The 18,800-nt window shown below is 39.5% G+C and overlaps 1 protein-coding gene across 8 annotated transcripts in view; it reads right to left on the bottom strand.

The window, feature by feature from the left end:
• Nucleotides 1-1,300: 1,300 nt before the first annotated feature.
• Nucleotides 1,301-18,800, bottom strand: part of LOC134543353 (protein split ends-like) — a 201,515-nt gene continuing 184,015 nt past the window's right edge. For 7 of the 8 annotated variants that reach the window (XM_063388333.1, XM_063388329.1, XM_063388331.1 and 4 more), the window contains 8 exons: nt 14,476-15,030; nt 13,466-13,615; nt 11,819-11,917; nt 9,894-10,056; nt 7,954-8,336; nt 5,856-6,056; nt 5,059-5,217; nt 1,301-3,543 (listed from right to left, as the gene is read on the bottom strand). In XM_063388333.1, coding sequence (XP_063244403.1) covers nt 3,415-3,543; nt 5,059-5,217; nt 5,856-6,056; nt 7,954-8,336; nt 9,894-10,056; nt 11,819-11,917; nt 13,466-13,615; nt 14,476-15,030 — 1,839 coding nt within the window. In that variant the 3' untranslated portion in view covers nt 1,301-3,414. The remainder of the gene's footprint in view (nt 3,544-5,058; nt 5,218-5,855; nt 6,057-7,953; nt 8,337-9,893; nt 10,057-11,818; nt 11,918-13,465; nt 13,616-14,475; nt 15,031-18,800) is intronic. The other variant, XM_063388332.1, reaches the window with a different exon arrangement.

The following is an 18,800-nucleotide window of genomic DNA, read 5'->3' as shown; positions in this document are numbered from 1 at the left end:
CGCCAAATCAAATGCATGAAATATTTATTTAAAAACATATTGATATTCTTGTAGTTGTAACAAGTTCCGGGCGAATAATCTTGCCGCGGAAAGTGTATTTACATTAATAATGTGACAATGTGACAAGACCTAAATCCCTTGAGCTGTTTGTTCATGTGGGGATCTGCCGGTGGATCGGAAAAAAAAAAGTTACGTAACTCGGGAAGCAATCTTTTCACAGATGAAAGAGCCAAACTCCCGATCGTACATCTTCGTTTTTTTTGTTCATTGTAAATAAATATGGCGGTGTTGATAAAAGGAAATACCATAAACAAGGCAACGGTATTTATTTGTACGCCGCCATATTTTTCGTTTGCAGTGTGTCCGTGAATGTTTATTTTGGACAACTCATGATAACTATGGTCAATTAGGTTAGGTTAGCTACATTATAAATACTTTAAAACATTGTGGACAGTTGATATGGTTAGAATAGCTACATTAAAGATACTGTGAAATCATGTTGAAATAAAGCTTAGTTTTTTATATTTAAATAACATAATGATTTGCTAATTAATCATTTAAAATATTTAAATAATGCAGATGCATCTTGGATACTCAATTTTTATATCAATGGGTGTACTAATATTTTATTTATCATATTCGACGCAAAAAATGATAAAATTATGAAACTCGAACTGACTCGACCTCTTCAAAAATTTTGTGACTCGAACTTGACTCAACTCGAAATATGAATTGCTAAACTCGACTCGACGCCAAAAAACCTCAACTCGTCCATCTCTAAAATTTTAGGTTTACTAAGTAGTTATTTATTTGCAACAGGTCTCTCAATGACTGCAGCTTTGCATTTGATGATTATTATTATTAATCACTGTGCTACAGGCAATACTCTGTTCTTTAATCTACCCATCATTATTACATTTAATATGTAGGTAATACTTTTATCTTTTTTTCATAATAATAACCTAGTACAGTAAATTTAAACAATCCAATATTCTGGTATGTTCATAGGTTATAGGATTTTGGTAGCTTTCAATGTCACTATTGAGGTTATGTGAAATGCAATAACCACTTAAAGACTTCCAGTTAAAACATGTCACACTTTGTCAACATGCATTATGCAGGGCTGCTTCTAAATGTAACTGTATTTCAAAGGTGTGTGTATACAACATCCTCATCACCCTTTTTCTACATTTGAGGAACACTTTCACATTACAACCAGCAACAGAAAAACATTAACACCATGACCCGTTGTTTTCTGGTTAGGAAAAGGATAAGAAGTAGTTTCATTGACAGGAAATGCTAAAGGGAGGAATTTCCATTTATTTTTATTAACACTTTATATTTTCATTCATCAAATAACTTAAATCACTGGACGATCTTTTTATCAAATTAAATTCAGTAACTTAATGCAGAGAGATCACAGCCTAAGATAGTCACTGAAATATATACAAGTTTTTGTTTTACCTTCTGACCACTTTTTTTTTTTTCAAGTTCACATACTAGAGCATATGTCCAGTACGAATTGGTAGTGTTTTCTTCACTTTCACAGTTTCCCCGCCCCCCACTTTTGTACACATCAAAAATATATGACAATAATTTACTCACTTGTACACAATAAAAAGTGAAAATAGAATCTGGGATGACAATTTGAGCAAACTGACATTGAAAAAACACTTGTTTACCATCAACGACAATTCTAGTTGAAAACAAGACAAAATCAAAATAAAAAAATTATAAGCTACACCTAAAACTGCAGGGGATGTTTTAGACGAACAAGTTCACTTCGACCGACACATTGCAAGGGTAAAAGAACAGCTAAGTACCGACAACACTAGAAACAATTTTTTAAAGACAGTGCACATTGTATCTATATCTACATAGAAGGTAATATGTTATACTACTATGACTCTTATAATTCATATATATATATACACATATTTATATACTGTATCGCGTATATTATATAGTAATAGGTACCTGGACTAAAATTCAAACAGCACTGCACAAGTAATTGTTATAATACGTATTATATATGTACAAAATATACAACTGAGATTATTACATTCAAAGTAATGTAGATGATTATAAAGATGATTAATTAGATCAGTCCAGAATGAGATGCAGCAAGAAACAAGAAAATTACACAACTTTACTTTGTAGAACTTGCACTACAGAGAGATAATCACATTTATATTACATTTATCATTTCGTTACAATACCACTTTCGTAATAAAAAAAAAGATAACGCCTTTGTTTTTTTAAATAATTTTCAACTCTGAGAACCAGTAGTTAGGATACACAGCTTGCTAGGTACCGCAGTTCGAAATTTCTTAGATGTCGAACAACAGTAAAATACACAATTATTTACATTTGTCGAACGTGATAAAAACATTTACATGTTTCACAGTTATACAGCACAGCAACGACGAACAATAAGTCTGGTGTCGGCGAGAAACTACATTCATACCACCATCATTATACAGGTTGTCCGAAACACATTCGACACATTTCGTGAAACTAATATTTTCATTAACACGTATGTACATCCAGCTACTGAAATTGACACGCTGTTAAGTCTTCGGTAGGTTAGCTATTTGCTAGTCATAATCTGGTTCCGTTACATTAAATTACAAAACAACACTCGGGGTAGCTTCTACAATAGTAGATTAAAGTCTAATCTTGTAATGTGGGAGAGTATAGTCATAAAAATGTGAAGCAGCAAAATGTTGCTCCCAAAACACAAACACCTGTGCTCCACAAATAATTTTTGATGAATCCATTATGTCGTCATCCTCTCATGTGTCACAAGAAGAAATATTCTTCGAAGTAACGACTTGATGAACAATATACAATATAATATGCAACACAGATACTTTTCTGACACGACTCAATGAAGCTCTTTCTTATAACTATGTCTGACAGCCAACATCTACCTAGTTATGCCATTAATTTAACACTTAAGAACCAAATCCCCTGCCCATATAACATGTAAAATACATTCCACTTATAATAAAACATCTTTAGATCAGTCAACAGATAAAACCAAGAACACAGCTATCATAATTTGTTAGTTATAGGAATAAAATCTGAGTTGGATAACATGTGCCAAGAAGCATAGGCAGTTCGTAAAACAGAATTTATGGTGAAGAAAAACATGCAAAAAAAATGTATGAATAATAATAAAAAGAAATAAGGCATAAAAAGTGTAGGCATTGAAACTACACCACAGAGCTTCCTTCGTGAGCTGGAGTTTGTAGTAATGTGATAAACTGTGCACATTACTTTATTTAACTTTCATGTCTGGTGAAAGTCTTTCATCTGAGAAACGCAGATTCGGCGCAGGATATTCTCCCAGACCAAACTTGAAACTTTCCAGGGATTCAAGTCAGGAATACTGCAGCATGCGATGTAAACTCACACAGTAGCTATGATGATCAACAGATGTGCTAGGTCATGCACTCTATGCAATAAATCTGGTGCGATTCTGGCCAAGTTGTCATTAGCAAAGTCACAAGATGGAAAAATGTGAACCACGTATGCAGCCTGAAAAAAAAAAACAATAAAACTTTTAAACTATCTCTTTCTTTTTATTAATTGTACTTGCTATACCAACAAGACAATTGTTGACAACTTATGAATCAGGCACTATGACACTGCATTGCCAAATCAGGTACGTGGACACTGTCTAATTTGTAACTTAATCAGGGTGGCCATTCTATTGGCAGAACACAAATCCCCACAGGAATTAATAAGGTTTTCAAAGTACTTTCATAAAATGTTATTACGTCAAGAAAAATGTCCAAGAGCCAAAAGGATGATAAATAAACATTTTAAATTTAAAATGCAGAATTTCACATTTTGCATTTGAAAATTTGCATTATTATTCAAATTATCACGGTAGTAAATTTTTCAGGTATCTATCACATTTCACTGTAGAATAAACGAACACACACACACACACTAACTATATATAACGGTAAAATCTTATTAAATAATTATTTTCTTAGATTAGCCCTTGACAAAACTTAAATCATTAACACTTAACCAAAATAAAGAATTATGGCACCATTCGTTAGTCTAGTTTCTTTCACGTTCAACTTTTTTGGTTTATTCTGTAATAAAGCCTCCAGTCTTTCACATGAAAAAACAAAGTAGTAATTGTCCATCTTGGTTAATGTTTATTATTATTACTGCTGCACCCATTAAAATCTTCAGAAGAAGAAAAAAAAAAAAAAAAAAAAAAAAAACCCCAACATGAGATATGAAAGAAAAACTGAGTAGCAGCAATTTCCTTCTTCCTTTCCCAATCACTGGCAACCCCCAGTATTATCATAGCGTTGTCGAGGTCAACTGTGCTCAAAAATGGTTTAAATGCCGCAATTTGTAGACACGGAGCGTAGTTTTTCAACTAAGCTGTGAACAGAGCTCAAAAATGGCAATAGTGATGCAATTCGTAGGCACACTGAGCAGATTTATGCACACACCCCTACCTAACAATTACATACATTGTTTAATGAAATACGTGTAAGATAGACTACATTTTAAAGTTGAATTTTGTGCAGTTGGGCTGGAATGCCTGACAGTTTTAGCCGGACAGCATCATCAATTAATTACAGTCTTTTTAGTTTCACATCTTGTAGGTAACTCATTATTAGAGACCAGTAAAATTCGCGCATTCATTTCTGGATAGGATAGAGTCCAAATACTTTTGACATTATTTTGCTTCAGTGATTGGGCCACAGTTTATCTGAAGGACTCTGGGCCAATGAAAAATATTTAACAGAAGAATTAGCGAATCACGATCATTCCAATCAACAGGTGTTAACGAGTCGGTAACCAATCAGCAGATGTGCATAGAGGATCATGGAGTCTATCCTTTAGGGATTTGAAATCGCGAATTTTACAGCTCTCTAGTCATTATACACAGCAGGAAATCAGGGACATTGAGGAAGAAACCTGCACCAGCTTTACTTCAAGGAACCATGACACACTAGGCTGTAGTGATCCCGGGAGAGCGCGGGAGCTGAAATGGAACGCGAGCACCGGGAATGAGCTGACCTGCTGTGAGCCGGGGGCAGCGATGTTGACGATGCCTGCCGCCTGCTTCTGCTGCAGGTAGGTGATGAAGCCCATCTGCAGGTTGTTGGACTGCTGCAGCACGTCCATGTGGTCACGCCCGCACGGCAGAGCCAGCAGCATGCAGTGCTCGTTGTCAATCTGCAACGACAGACCCCACCCTCACGGGCATGCTCTCCCCGAGACGTCCTCCCTCGGCGTTCTTGGTCCCCGACATTCCCACCAGTCATCTCATCCGGTCGCAGCGACATTGATAAACATAGAAGCCACACAGGTTCTCGGGTGTTCACGAATAAAAGCAATTGGTTTTTTTTTTATTTTGCAAACATTCAGGCAAGTTGTATCAAGCTATATATTTACATTTAAAATTTTGATTACGAATAGTTTATTATTCACATTTGATTCAATGTTGAACATGAATATCAACACTTAAAAATAACAAATATTTAATTTGATTACAAATATTCTACAGAGCACCATTTCGTGAGTTTGTCGGATACCAACATTCATTGTTGAGGTTAAGTCATTTGTACCGTATAAATAAATACCCAGTTAACTGTGTTGACAAAACTGCCATGGATTAAAATACAAAACACGGAAACTACTTTGCGCCAAACACACTAAAATAAGAGAACGCAACGGTTGCAACGGGCGTATAAATCGACAGTCACACTCATCTACCGACATGCAACACACGTGGTAGTTAGTTAAAAAAACGAAGTGTCGTTGACACGAGAGAGTCGCCCCAGTTAGAACAGCAGGGGAAAGGAGCTGCTCACCTGCATCTTCTTGGCCACGCCCTCGACCTGCGTCTGCTCCAGCCGCATGCGCTGCGCGATGCGCAGGGGCGGGGTGGTGCCATCTGCGTTCAGGGGCAGGGAGTCCCGCGCCACGGCCGGGTTGCCGAACACGAAGTGCATCTGCACGGCGGCCTGGTCGTTCTTCAAGGCCAGCAGCCCTTGCCACATCACGGGGTAGCGCTGCAACACCGCCAGCGGCCCAAATCAGCCCGACAAAATGGCACACGTGGCACGCTCGAAATTATTTCTTTGATTTAGCAGGGCCATTTAATATTATATCTTAAGGGCTCCGCCTACCCGGGCACGCATACGGTGTGCAGAGCTTCAGGAAAAAACAACGCGATTTCAAAACTACTCAAGATATCCGAGTGGGGTCCGCATACGAAAAGCATTTAAGAGTTCGCTGAGGGTCTAAAAGTACTTTTGATTTTGGGTAAAGTTTTTAAACAGTATTTTTATAAGAGTCAAAATGGCTAAAACGCATGTTTTCAGAGTAAATTTTAGGCGTAAAATAACTGGTATAGACTCTTGAAAGCACTTTAAGGGACTTGCATTACACCTGTATCTTCATTTATCGGCCATATAATGTTACGGTCACCGCTCAAATTTCACAGTTATCCTGTGACGACGAGAAGACTGCGCGCCAGCTCAGAGGCTATACCGCGCTGGAAGCACCAGCGAGCGTCGCGCTTATCATCCCGCCTCACTAACACACATACACCTGACGAGGCGGGCCCTTTAATACTCCTCTGTCAACTTTAACCCAGCCACACACAAAAACAATTATTTATGAGTGATGCAATGTACTATAAATGGATAACACAAAATTTTTTTAATTAAGTAGTGTCTTGATTTACTGAGCTTCGATTATCCAAGATTGTGTATTATCTGAGCCGACTTGAAGCGCCATTCCTGGCAGAGACTGTTGAAACATTTGGTTGAGGACCTAGAAAAAGTTAAAACCTTTGTCGAAAGCCTAAAGAAATCTAACCTCAAAGATAACATTTACTGGTTGGATAAATCATGGAGTAACGTGAAAGAATCTACACTGAAGAAAAGCTGAAAAAATGTTATCACTGGGCTAACTGAAAACGCAGAAGATTTAAAGGAAAGGATCTTTCATACAAAATACTATGTATGTCAATATTTTCTCTTAGTGTTTTGTCTTCTATGAATTTCTTATAGTTATTTATGAATATATCAGACCACAAGATTTTGATATTATTTGAGAAGGTCCAGCTCCCATACAAAACTTTGAGAATGGAAGCGGCCCTCAAATTTTTCACAGCGCAACCAATGTTTTAGATGGTTGGCGTGCCGTAGAAAGACCCAGGTAAGAATCAGTTTTATATTATTATTTTGTAATGTCAACATAAAGAAATCATGACTTCATCTTTAAAGGACAATATGAAATTAATGGCCCTAGTATTTATTCTTATTTTAATAAGTTTGTAAAGAATGCTTTTGATTAAAAAGAAAGTTACTTTTTTTTTTTTAAATGTTAGCTCAAACATATTTCAAATGTACAAAGTTGATTTATAACACAAATTCATCATGCAATTTTGTCATAATAATTTTTAACGCAGTAATATATTTGTACAGTCACTTAATGCCAAAGTAAAAAAACTATGTCCATGATATTTTCCTTTAATTTAAAATACATTGCAATGCATTTTTTTTTCCTGGTAAGTAAAACGATACATTGCAGATTTTTTACTTCAATAATATGCAAATGAAATAATAATGTTTCATGGAACTAAATGTGGCCCATGTTCCAAATCCTCTGATGTATAATCTGTAAAAAAAAAAAAGGTTTAAATGACTGTCAGAAGGCCCAGTATGCATCCACACGTTGTGGTAATAACTAGGGACCCTGAAAAATGGTAAATAAAAACTACCAATAGCGGTGCAAAAAAAAACTAGTGAAAGCGGTGTAAAAAAAACCTGGTAAGAGCGGTGTAAAAAAAACCGGTAGAAGCGGAGTAACCTGTATGCTTGTATGAAAATTTTGTGAATAAACCATTCGCGAAATAAAAGGGTCCCTAGTGATGAGCAAGGGACAGACCGCTGTAAGTACCTGCAGCAGCATGAGCAGGGAGTCGGCCTGGGGCGGCACCTGGCTGGCGTGGGGCGGCGTGGCCACCTGCAGGCGAGGCTGGGAGACGGGGGCGTCCACCCCGGGGCGCGGCAGCGAGCGCGGGGCCCTGATGTGCGCCGGCGGGGGCTCCTCGTAGTAGGGCCGGGTGAAGTGGGGCAGGCGGGCCCCGGCGTGGTGCACGTAGACCGTGGCGACCTGCGGGGAGTCTGTGGCGCGGTCGTGCGGGGACTGCAGTCCGTGTGCCGCTCGCACCGCGGTCCCGCCGCTCGTCGGCCTGCGCAGCTCCAGGGGCGGGCTGCTGCTCTCCGTCTCCGGCTCCGACTTGATGTCCATGGCCGGGACCAGCGGCGACCTCACTGCACCTGAGCACACCGCCCCCTCTCGCTCAGCACGACCGTCGCCGAATCCACACCACTCGTCGGTTCTCTCTTTCCCCAGCACGTGCAGGGAAAGTACAGAAGCTTAGAGCCCATTAATGCATTATCGTGGTGATAAGTGAGTGTTTTTACCTCGACCTCTTGATGCTTTTTTTTTTTTTTTTTTTTGCAGTATGGGATTGCTTGCCAGAAATTTAATCATTACCTTCTACTAATATTTGTGACTTTTTTGGGGACCACAACTGCAGATACAAGCCATGATAAACTATTTTTACATGACCAGAAACCAAAGAACCTGCAACAGACCCCCACTGTCACCAGGGCAGAAACATGATGAGCGCATCAGAGAGAAGGAAGGGGTCGGTCAAGCAGCTACCCGACAGCCGAGGTCATCGATCAAGGTCCGAGTTACACAATCCCGATTTACATAATGGCATCTACGCCACCATTGCGGGTACAAGCACGGAAGACGTAGTTTACAATGCTGTGGTACATTTCAGCGAAAATTTGACGAACAGTGTCACTGAAGCTAGTGCTGAAACAGGTGTTTTAAATAAACAGAACAAATTCTAATGAAGGGAAACAGCAAAACTATTTTGTTTATAAAACACCATCAGGTAAAATAATAAGAGCACAGGAGAGTAATTAAAGTAGACTGAGAATAATGCTAGATTATTAGTCTCTAAAAGAATTGGTCCCAAAGGCTTTGTGATGAAAACAGCATATTTAAAATGCAGAAAAATACTTGAGAAATTTGTTGCTAGGTTTTCGTCGGGCAAAATGTTACATCTAAGAGAAATATTTTGGTTGAACAACCTGGATTAGTTGTTTGGAAAAGACAAACAGCAAATTTTGTAAGACTGGAGGAACTGTAGTTACTGTTGCAAAACCACAATCATACTACACACAGCATATTTTTTTTGCCAGCACTCAAGGGAGTTGGCATTACAAAATACATTGGAAAAGGTACAAAATTAATTACTGTGCATACATATGGAGAAAAAGGATTTATTCTGAGTGGTTTGCTTATTTCCAAGTCAAAGCTTAAGTATAAAGATAACCTCAATGACATAAAATTTTAAAAATTTCAATGTAGAAAGTAAATTACTGCTAAATTTCCCTCAGAAATCTGTTATCGTAGTGTTCAGTTGAACAAAAACCTACAGCGTCAACCTGAACAAGATTCAAAACTGGATAAGTAGTTAACAACAACAAAAGTGAATCTTTTGTACATCAGAAAAGGTGTTCCGAAAAAAAACTTTTTATCATCTTTCTTGTTCACGCACGGTGGTAACATTTTACTCTGGTTCCAATGTTCTGAAGTTATGTATGTGTGTTAAATGGATACTTAAGCACTTATCAGCGCAGTTGTTTTTTTTTATTATGCCATAAATTCAACAATATTAAGCACAAGAAAAGGTGAATCGCACAGAACAAGTTACCAAGTAGACAGATGCATGCATACTGTCAAATGTTGGTCTACAACATGTTTGACAATGCTCTGTCATCCACAGTCACACGACAGCAGGACGAACTGTGTACCTGGCGGGAGGTGGTACGGTATGTGCGCTCCTATGGTCTCCTGCACCCTGAGGTACTGGTGGTACAGCTGCTGGTGGTTCACGTAGTGAGGCGCCAGGTTCTGAGAGCCGGGCGTGCCACGTATGTGGTGAGGGAATGCCACGTGCTGATGGACTATCTCCCCCTGTGGCAAGAAACCAGTTGCAATGTTCGCTCATTAACAAACACAACACTCCTTCATTCAACACTGCAATAACTCTACAGAACCACGTTCATCCCACCTCATCATTTTGCAGTAGTTCTCCCTAAAACTATTGCCACAACTAACCAACTTCACATATGTATTACCTTAGCTAACTTCACTAACTAAAACATTTTGTAAGACCTCATGGGCTAGTTGATGTAAATTAATCCTTTGTTTATTTCATCTGTAGTTGAACTGATGGGAAAAAATTCTCATCATCATTTAAAACAAATTAACGCATTACAAAAATTGATCTGGTATTCGATTGATTCCTTATTTTCAAACAAAATATATACTTTAAAAAACACCAGCCAGCCGCAGATGTGGTACAAATGAAAAACTCAGAAATTTTAGACAACAACATATAATTTCCTTAGGCGTTCAATTTAGATTAACTTGTAACCTTACATTAGTCAGGAGTTTCATAGGGAAAGAAGAAATGCATCATTGTTTTAATACACAGTTATATGAATACCTGAGAAAAAAAATTTAAATAGAAATCAGAAACAGTATAGCTGGATATGTCTGGGCATATGCAAAACAAATACGTAATTATACAAACTTCTTTCTAACCCAATGGGAGCTAATTTTGGAAGACCAATATGCACAGAAATGGCACATGTGTGTGAGAATAAAAATATAAAACAATAAATAGCAAGAAATAATGACTCCAGTATATTTTATGAACTGCTCACCAAATTTCATGAATAAGAAAATATATGACTCATCAGGTAAAGGAAATGCAACAAGCAATTTTTGGACCCAGTAATAAAAATTCCAAAGTCAGTTTTTCTGTAAATCTCTAAACATTACTTTCCACTGTCATGGGACGTTGCACAATATGTTCATAGACTCACTCAAGAAGTGATTTAATGAAATGTCTGTACATAAGGAAAGATCGTAACAAAATCAACTGTCACAAACATTGCCAAGGAAAGTATATTTAATGAGCTAAGAGATTTTAAATTAAGACGTACAATTTAAAAGGGAGATTAGAATTTTATAATTAGAAAGCCACCAAATGCTTGTGATTCCACTTAACAGCTTAAATGATAATTACAATGACAAATTAGTATTCACATGCACAACACACAACACAGTTGCAGTAAAAAAATATTTTTAAAATCTTTAAAGGTCAAGGAAAATAGTTTAACAAAGCATGAATATTGAAGAGAGCTAAAGGGGTGGGGGGAGGAAAAAGGGAACCACAGAAGAGCTGTCTATATTGCAGGAAAGTGTTCAACTATAAAGGAGGAAGGTTGCAAAAGAAAGATCTACAGTATCTATCGTACGTGGGCGGCAACAAAACCCAGAAGCAAAATATCTACCATACATGAAATATAAACCCCATGCAGAAAACTGGTTGTGTGGGGTGAACAATGCGCACCACTACCATAAAAACAAAAACAAAAAATTTTTTTTGTTACATAACTCTTAACTCAAATGTTATAAACAAATTGTACAAAACGTCATACTACATATACACAAAAAGCATGCTTTTAAAATTGCAAAGAAAAATTACAGGTTTGGAGTTTAAACTCAATACATTTCATCTGTCAGGAACTCATTTACTTTATTTTTGGAATCTTATTTGAAAATACAGATCCCGCTGCTATCAACACTACCAGGCGCTGCACTACGGGACAGGAGAAGGCCAGGGGGAAGGGGGGGACAGGGAGACAGACAGACAAGGTACAGTTACCTGTTGGTGGGCGGGAGGGGGGCTGTGCTGCCTGCCCTGCCCGAGCACAAACTGGGGGTTTGGGAGCAACTCCGCGACCACACCACCAGAGCCCGCATGCTGGCGCACACACAACAGACACGCGCGGTATTAGCTGCGCGGTGCACTCTCCACCCACGCACACAAGCATCTACACCTTCCCGAACACCCCCGAGAGGGCCGGATGGGGCTTAGCCCCTCTGCAGACCAGGTTACGGATGTTTAATATGTGCTGCACAATATTTTTACGTAGAATGTAAATTTTTTGATGACTGCAGTTAGTTTGAGCACCTTTAACTAAATCTTATATTATGTTCTTTCAAGTTTCGTTGAATAATTTATAAGTTCTCCACTAAGATACATTGCTACAGTACTAACGTTATGCTGGCAAAAATTTTAAAAAATTTATTAATTATGTCTGTAATTTCATAAAAATTTCTAAATAATTTTCAAACTGTTTATCTCCTTAAACAAGATAGTAAATAAAGATGTTGAATAAAGTGCTACGGTACAAACACTTCTTCAAACCGAAATATGTTCAAATTTAATGTATTCGAGGTTCAAAATTGTTAAAAAAATCTTACCCTGAACTAAAAAACTTAATTTTTTTACAACTCTGAATGCAATGTACCGGAAGGCTTAAGGTAAGCAAACCACCTTAAAAATCATAGCCACTCAGGGCTTTATTATTAATTTTGACAGGAAAAAAATTAATATTATATCAGTTATGTTTAAGTAGTATGTACTTGAATCCCTATTTTTTGAGTCAATAATACAAGGAGCTAAAGTTAAATCAGTGCTCTAAGCCAGGGAAAACAAAAATTATTTACCAAGTATCCGATTATGGGAAGGCTGTAAGTTAATGCTTAAAATTTAATTAATCACTATAAATTTGAATAAAGTTGTAGAATATATGTATTTCATAACCAACAGAACTGTTAAGGCAATTTTGTAATGATGAACTGCCAGGAGCTTACTTTTCAATAATATGAGCCACAATTTTACGAGTGTGTACGTTAATGAGGCACAATCATAGGCTATCACCTCTAAAAAAAACTTTATTTTTTAAAATCTTATAATGTACAACTATGAGACACACAGCAGTGACCATTACTTTAGGAGTGAAATGTCTGTACCTAGCAAAGTTCAATGCAGCTAACAACCCAATTATATTGTGTAGCAAATCAGTATTTTTTAAGGTAGAGAAGTCTAAAATAGCAAATTTTTGTCAATTTGAAGGTTTAAAATAAAGTTTGTATTATGTGTACTGTCTTGAAGCACCACTAATTCAAACTCAAGTCAAATTGGTTATAGAACAGTACTTGAATAGTTTATGCTGACCATTTGCAAGTCATAGTGATTGAAAAAAAACCTAATTGATCTGAAAAAAAAAATTATGCTGAAACATATAAATCTGCAGCTGTCACGGCATAGTTGCAACAAGAATCGCAAACACCTCAAGGAACATGCACTCATTTCATTTCAATCTGAAAGTTAGTCAAGTCCAAAGCTAAGATTGTTAGTTAGTCTGTTGAACACAAAGCAGTTACAACCAAGTGGACCGCCCCTAGCCATCCCCACGCATGACCTCCACCGCAATCGAGCGAGCGGAGTCGCCCCAGCTCTTACCAGCGAGGCCTCGAACGCAGACACGGGCAGACCGGCCTGGAGAACCTGGCCCCTCGCCTGGGGGCTGACGGTCGGGACCACGATGCACCCGCCCACCGACACCTCAACCTTGGGTGGGTCCATGATGTTCTTCACCGGCACGGCGGGCACCTGCAAAAGCGACCCCTCACGCTCGCAACAGGAACACACTTGCACGGAATATAGCTTTTACATTTAGAACCATCTGCAAAATAATTTATTCCTGATAAATGCCAGGATCAAATATATTTATTTATTTATTTATTTATCGCCTTTTCTTACACTTAACCACTTTTCTGCAATTACATCAAATAGTGGAATACTAAAAATTAAGCATGATATAAGCAGATGCTAACTAAATATTAAGAGAACAAATTAACATTTTAACTTAATATTCAAATATTAGCTATTACAAAAGATTCAACCATAACTAAGTAATTTAAAGTAATTAAAAATTAAGCATAGACATACATAAAAAAAGAAAGTGATTAAAGATACAGCAAATAGTATATAAAAAAGAAATAGGCGCTACTACATTAAAACCAGCCACTCGCACATTCACACACAGATTCAGGCAATGGGGTAGCGGCGAAGTGGTCATGGTAAGCAGTGAAGTACAAGCAGGGCCGGTGCAGGTAAATTGGCGCCCTAGGCGAAAACCTTAATGCCCCCCCCCCCCCCCCCCCCCCCGGGCCGGACACTCCAAAAAAAAAATTTCCTTGCCTCAAAATACATCACGTAAGCCTAATATTTTGTCAACAATCAAATGTAAGCAGGCTTGTGTTTTTTTTTTTACTTTTTTACTTATTACAAATCATAAACAGGTTACAGTGGACTTTAAATATTTACTTATATCAATATAAACATTCCAAACTGTTACAACAAATCAATTTTCATCTAGTTTCAATAATCGTTGTGTGTCGTGCTGCGCCTAGTTCGCCTGTATGGACGCGCCGGCTCTGAGTACAAGTGCCACAGGCAGGGATACGGACCTGCGGCTTGAGCCGGGAGCTGCTGGCGCCGGCGACGACGGGCTGCGGGCTGGGCAGGTGCGGCGCCTTGAGCGGCGGGCTGGCCACTGCGCCCGTCAGCATGGGCTGCTGCCCCAGCCCCAGGTGCGCCTTGGGCGGCTCGCCCTTGCCCACGAGCCCCAGGGGCCCGGGAGGCCCGGCCAGGTGGTGGGCCGGCTTCACCACCGCCGCCAGCAGGTGCGCCTTGGGGCCGGCGGCCGGCGCCTTCATGTTGACGGGGGCGCTCTGGGGCTTGCCCACCGCCTGCAGGATCATCGCCTTGGGCGCCATGGGCGTCAGGGGCGTCATGGGCGTCATGGGCGCGGCGGGGGCGGCCTGAAGCACGTGCGCCTTGAGGGGCCGCGGCGGCGGGGGCGGCGGGGGAGCGGCGGCGGCGGCGGCGGCGGGCTTGGCCGGCACGCAGACGGCGACGGCACGCGCCTGCACCGCGGAAGGCGTGGTGCACACCACGGCGAGCGGCAGCTTGTGCATCGCTGCGGCGGGGGGAGCCTTCTGGCTCGCCGGCTCCGGCTGAGGCTGCGACACACACACCTCACAGTCGCGACGGTCCTCTGGGGTTCAATCCGCGACCCTCCTCGCATCAGCGTGACGCATTAGCGACCACAGCGCTGTTTAATCACTAACTTTTACATGTGACTATCTCCAAGTTAAATATTTACGGAGTGATTCACTGTCATCTACGGCCCACCTTACCGCGAATCATCTAGCTCTTTAATTAATGGCTGGCTCGAAGACCTTTACCATCGAGATATAAATTGCAGGAGTTTATAAATATAAAATTAACAAAAATAAGGTTAAATAAGGCGTGAAAATACAAAATGGTAAATATGTATTGCTAAAACATCATTCCGGGGTTTATAATGTTAAAAATAAATCAATCAAACTAGCAGTATTGGAGAAAAATAAGTTTTATTAACTATATCAGCCAACTCGAAATATTGGAAGGAAAAGGGGAGGAGTGGTTTAGCAGTGACGGTATTATTTCAACTGACAGAAGGCATCCATGCCATCATTCGACCGGAAACTTGTCTTTTTAAGCATCCACAAGTCCACAAAATAATGGTATATAAAGTGCACTCCACGTTATTTAACCACTATTTTTTTTCTGCCAACGTTTTCTAACAGCCAAGAAGATAAAATGCGTTTCCAGTCGGAACAGGCGTGCGCTAGGCTATGATTAAGTTGAACCATGGGCTTTTGTTGCCAGGCGTGACTGCCAGAAGTGGATTTCAAAATGATCAAAGTAGCTGGCCGGCACTACACAGTGCCCAGTCCAACGTGATCACAACAACAGTAGCGCAGAACACCGACGTCACACGACAGCGAATGTTGAACTATGTACAGGATAGATAAAAGAAATAACAACTTAAGATAAGCTGGGCCGAAACAATTGAATCTGGTTACACACTACTTGCAAGTACTTTGTATCTAGAATCAAATAGTAACATTTTATGGTTTAGTTAGTTGCGTGGCTTTTTATTTGCAAACTAGCGCCCCGCCCGGCTTCGCACGGATGCGAACTACTAATGTTGCGTCATTTATACGAGGGTTATTATTTTTTCAACCTCCGATCGGCTGTAATAAAAAAACGGGAATGAATTGGGAAATTATTTTAATGTCAAAAGAAACGTACATCTTTACTCTATTTTTCCACATAATCACCGTGCAGATTGAGGCATTTGTCGTACCGATGCACCAGCTTTCCAATACCCTCTACATAAAATGATGCCTCCTGCCTATTCAGCCACGTTTTAACAGTGCCCTGCAGTGTGATTACAGTTTCATTTCTCCATGGCATGCCCATTAATCGATACCCTAATCGCTCGTACACGAATCGACACGTCTCGTAGTGTTTACCCCCTTCCACCAACCATGTGGAGCGGCCAACTCACACCTCAGTTGAAGCTTGGTTATGGGAATGTCAACATGGCTGCAACGATAAACTGTACGGCGAAATGCGAGCTGCGTGGAGTCATCCGTTTCTTACAGGCAGAAGGGCACACTGCAGCAGAAATCCATCGCCGAATGAGTGTTGTGTACGGTGAAAACTTTATGAACGATGGCTTGTGCGAGAGTGGTGTCGGAAATTCCACGAAGGCCGTATTGATGTTCATGATGAAGGTGGCCAAGGAAGGAAGTTATCTCGGATACAGGAAAATCTGTGCCCGATGGGTACCCAAGATGTTGACTGACATCAACAAGGAGCGGCGAATGGCATCAGCCTTCTCGTTTTTGCTGTGTTACGCAGACGATGGTGAACACTTTTTGACTCAAATTTGTGACAGGTGATGAATCATGGATTCATTTCGATAATGAAGAAACAAAACTTCAATCACAACAGTGGATGCACACCTATTCTCCAAACAAGCCGAAAAAGTTCAAACGGACATTCAGCACCAAGAAACAGATGGCTAGTGTTCTGGGATCACCAAGGTGTGCTACTGGTTGATTTCATGGAGCCAGGGACAACAATCAATGCTGCTGCATACTGCGCGACACTACGACGGCTAAGACAGTCGATACGCAACACGCGGAGAGGAATGCTGACATCTGGTGTTGTCTTGCTTCATGACAACGCCCGACCACATAGTGCCGCCGTAACACAACAACTCCTTGCAAGATTTCGATGGGAAGTGTTTGACTATCACCCTTTCCCCACGTTGAAAAAGTGGCTTAGAGGACGATGCTTCAACACCAATGATGAACTGCAGAGCACTGTTAAAACGTGGCTGAATAGGCAGGAGGCATCATTTTATGGAGAGGGTATTGGAAAGCTGGTGCATCGGTACGACAAATGCCACAATCGGCACGGTGATTATGTGGAAAAATAGAGTAAAGATGTAAGTTTCTTTTGACATTAAAATAATTTCCCAATTCATTCCCGTTTTTTATTACAGTCGATCGGAGGTTGAAAAAAAAATAACCCTCGTATATAAATAAGTACTTATTATCATATCTCCTAAATGTCAGGCGCATTCAAAAATTATATACCTCCTAACACAAACAAACCATCACACAACAATTTTCTTTGTAAACAATGCTGACAGCGTTTTTCTGATGAGAACATAAACAGATTTTGTTTAGCAGTCACACGCTAAAGGGCTTCTTTAGCTGTCTATGCAAAAAGCACTCCAACGCTCAAATATGTTCCCATTTTAAGAATTATAATTCTGTAGTGCATTAATAAGACGTATCTGTCACGTATAAGTAAGCGTAAGCCATGTAAGCGCAGGCCTTAATATAGTTTACCCCTTACCACAAAAAAAAATAGTAATAAAGTGGCTATAGTTTCTAGAAGTGACCAAAACGTGAGCACCATTTGCAATACGTCTAACAAAAACTAAAATGCTAACATAAATAACTGGCCAGGAACTTTCTTAAACCGCCGCTATAATTAGCTGCTGCAGTAGCTACGTCGACTATCGAATTATTATTGCATTTGCAGGAGAATATTTGAACCTATATAATGAAACGGCTCCGATCAATACGAAAAAGACTTGAAAAAATAATAAATCCCGAATTTGGATCTGATTCTTGACAAAGAATTTTATTTAAATACTGCCCAGCTTGTTAAAAATCATTAAACAGTTAAAACTATAAAGTTTCCCTTTGGCAGCAACATGTACACATTTCCGTTCCATTCACGAAAGTACTCCTACCAAATGCTGTATACAGAGCCAAAAATGACAAATTGATGCAACTAATATTGCAAACAATAATAAATATGTGTATGGAAAGATACGTTTAATAAACAAGCTCTGAAACGAGATGGTTACAAAAAAGTCTAACATTTACCTTATTTTTGTACGTAAGTTAATGACGTATTTCGCTTTGCTCTAATAATAATAATATTAATAATAATAATATCGTTACTTTGTTTTTTGAGAGAGAATTATAATCAAAATAAGATTAAAAGAGACGGAAATTTGCTCATAAATATAATAAACTTAACCTCAGATATTTTACAGTAAGCTCTCGATTATCCGGGCCCAGATTATCAGGTTGTCGGATTATCAGTGCTTAAATTAAGATTAATTATTAATTTGTTGTATTTTGAAGCTGTAAAAAAACAATGGCGTTGCTCCGGCGAATTTCTTCGCTTGGCTGTTATATATTTTTTTAACCACCTGGTCACAATGTAAAAATAAAGCTGTTGGTCTGCCCCTTCGAGTCGCCCACCCCCTCAGCTGTCACATCTGTTACACTTTATGTCCAAGGGGGATGCCCTGACTGCTGTTTCACGTCTCCAGTGTGTGTCCTGTTTGTTTCACGTGTCGTTATGTTAC

Source organism: Bacillus rossius, assembly GCF_032445375.1.
Source record: "Bacillus rossius redtenbacheri isolate Brsri chromosome 9 unlocalized genomic scaffold, Brsri_v3 Brsri_v3_scf9_2, whole genome shotgun sequence".
In the NCBI taxonomy this organism is placed as follows: Eukaryota; Metazoa; Arthropoda; class Insecta; order Phasmatodea; family Bacillidae; genus Bacillus; species Bacillus rossius.
Note: the sequence above shows the minus strand (reverse complement) of the source record. Positions and strands in the feature narration are given on the sequence as shown.